At 58.6% G+C, this 2,895-nt stretch overlaps 1 protein-coding gene across 1 annotated transcript; it reads left to right on the forward strand.

The window, feature by feature from the left end:
• Positions 1 to 1,396: 1,396 nt before the first annotated feature.
• Positions 1,397 to 2,113, forward strand: SPRG_06694 (hypothetical protein; the record flags this gene model as incomplete). Its single annotated transcript, XM_012345505.1, has 1 exon — positions 1,397 to 2,113. The coding sequence occupies one exon, from the start codon at positions 1,397 to 1,399 to the stop codon at positions 2,111 to 2,113; it is 717 nt and encodes a 238-aa protein (XP_012200895.1).
• Positions 2,114 to 2,895: the final 782 nt, after the last annotated feature.

Genomic DNA, 2,895 nt, shown 5'->3' on the forward strand with positions numbered 1-2,895 from the left:
CCGCCGTTCGAGAGCAGGTGCGGCACGAACGCGCAGTCGTTGCCGAGCTGCCGCAGTCGCGCCGCCGTCTCGGCGTGGACCGACGCGTCCGGCTTGAAGAAGTCGAGCATCGAGTTTTGCACAACGACGACGTCCTTGTAGCCGAGCCGCGTGTACACGGCGGCGTACTTGTCGACCGAGCGCCGCGAGCCGCCCATCCAGCCGCAGACCACGACGACGACGCGCTTCGTAGAGGACATGGCGGTGCTTGGGTCGAGGCGAATTGCGTTCTGCTACCAACTGCGGTGTGGATGGCCTTCAACTGTTGAAGGCAGCAGTCAACGCCATCGATCGCAAGGATCAAACGCGCAATGATCGGCCAAAGTGGCGCCAACGATGCTGCTACACCCAGCCCTCCGATGCCGGGCGCGATCGCCGGCGCGCGCAGCGTGGCGCCAGAGGTAGACGCAGTCGCGCGACCTATAAGGCCCGCAGTCCCCGTCCGCTGGGAGGATCACACTGTAGTGTACACTGTATGGGATCGAAAGATACTCGTTGCACGCAAAAGGTGAGTACGACGACGCGTCATGCAAGAGGTGGTCATCGCAGCCGTAGGGGTTCACTGCGTCTCAAGCCGGCGCTTCTCGAGGCTCTTGGGGTCGGTGGTGTCCCAACGGAGGGCGGCGGCGCTGGAAGCAGCAAGCAGCACCAATTTTGCCCTTGCCGTGCAGAAGTCGAGCCAAACAGAGTTGCGTGAGCAACGCGTGCTACTGATTCGGTGGCCGACCGAGGCTACTCTGCAACGCGTTCGTGACGCAGCCCGTGACTGCCGCACGCGCGCCGCTTCTGCATTTGAGGTCCACCATCAACAGCTCGAGTGGTTCAGCGCATATATTACTATGACCAAGGCAAGCTAGACGGTTGACGCAATTGGATCGTGCGAGCATGCTCGCTTTGGCCTGTTTGACACCTCGCTCGCTCAACAGTTGACGCTAGCGTCGTGGGTGTTTTTCCCGATCGCGACGCTTGGAAGGCCTTAGCGTGTCGTCATGGACCATAGACGACTCCAGAGGAGCAAGCGCTGCCGCCTGCGTGAAGAAGGAGGAAGTTGCGACTCTCTTCATGCACCAGGTATGCAAGTACCACGAAGGGATCAGAGACGCCGCCGATCGACGACGTAGCCCTTGCAATCTTGACATATATATATAGTCGGTAGACCTGATGGATCTGTTGCTAGTCGAGTGCTTGGTACAGTGTAAGTTTGGAAAATCGCACACTCTCCGGATAGACGATTTTGGATCCTTGGTTGTGAAGATATGATCCAAACGCACCAATCACATCACGCCGATCGACACCACGTGCGCTGATTGGCCCGTCGGAAATGTTGACGCATCTGCAAGATTTCTCAAGGTGCGCAATGACCACGAAGCGGGTCGTCGTTGTCTGCGGCTGGCTCGGCGCCAAGGCGCGACCGGTCGCCAAGTACGCTGAGCTCTATCAGCAGCTCGGCTACGACACCGTCGTGCTTCTCAGCGGCGGCGCAGACCTGCTCCAGCCGGCGCGCTTCCTGCACCGCAAGGCGGTCGCCACTCTCTTGGCGCCGCTCAAGCAGTCGCCGGCCGACACGCTAGAGCTTATCCCGCACATGCTCTCGAACGGCGGGTGTCGGTCGTGGTACGCAGTCGAGCGCTCTCTCCGCGACGCCGATGGGCGCTACACGGTGCCTGCGATGGTATTTGACTCGGCGCCCAGTACCAACGTCCGGGACGCCGCCGACTACGCGTGGCCAGCGACCGACGAGCTGCCGACGCTTCGCATGCGCTTCCTCACGCGGCTTATGCTTATTGGTATGAAGTGGTACCCGACCCTCTCGCGCTCCAACGATGCGTTCGAGGAGCACTGGCAGCGCTACTTGGTCGACCAAGCGCACGTGCCCAAGCTCTTCTTGTTCTCGCCGCAGGACAATATTGTCTCTCCCGCCAACATTCGGGCCGCGATTGCGCGCGCCAAGGACGCGGGCACGCGCGTCGTTGTCGAAGAGTTTGCCCTCGCCAAGCACGTCTCCCTCTACACGCATGCGCCGGAGCAGTACGCATCCGTGGTCACGTCCTTCTTCAAGCAGGTGCTGGCATGAGGAAGACTAAGCATCTCGCTAAACGTTGTACCAGTAAAACGGTGTAGTCTGCTGGTGGTGGCACACGTAATAATGTGGCGATTCTGCAGCACTACCATAGGTATTAGTTCAGCGCGTGCGAGGAGACACCGGCGGCAAAGACGAGCGTGGCGCAGAGACGCATCTGATGCATCTGACGCGTCTTCAGCAAGAGACAAGTTGTACAGTCATTGACACCCACTAATGTTCTGCTGTGCGAGGGCTAGATGATACACATATGTACGAACGTACTGAGCACGCTACCGGTACAAATGATGGGATCCCGTATAGCACAGTAGCAATCTGCACATGAACTACGACGCCTTTTTCGATAAGATCTATTACAACAGTCGATAACCCTTGAAATTCTGGTGTCAAAGCAATCCGGGAACAGGTCGGGATCATTCAGTATCAAAAACGAGCGGGCGGTTTCCAATCAGTGAGCTACGACTGTGTACAGTCGTAGCTCACTAATTGGGAAGTACCGATGGCGACGAGATGCAGTGTCGCGACCGTCCGAAGCGCGTGCTAGGCGCAACACCTTCGGTCGTTTGTCGAGCGCTTAGACCCGAGGGAATAAATGTTTGAATTCTTCCTTTGCTAAGACCACAACGTAGTGATGACTACACGCGAATCAAACTCGCGTCGACGGCCGGCTTCGCCAGGAAGGAAGTGGCGCCAACCCTCCACCAATCACAGTGCGCACACGCCCGTCGGACGATGTGATTGGCCGCCAGACGAGGGTTGATGCAGCACCACACCTC

This window comes from Saprolegnia parasitica (assembly GCF_000151545.1).
Source record: "Saprolegnia parasitica CBS 223.65 unplaced genomic scaffold supercont2.23, whole genome shotgun sequence".
Classification (NCBI taxonomy): domain Eukaryota; phylum Oomycota; class Saprolegniomycetes; order Saprolegniales; family Saprolegniaceae; genus Saprolegnia; species Saprolegnia parasitica.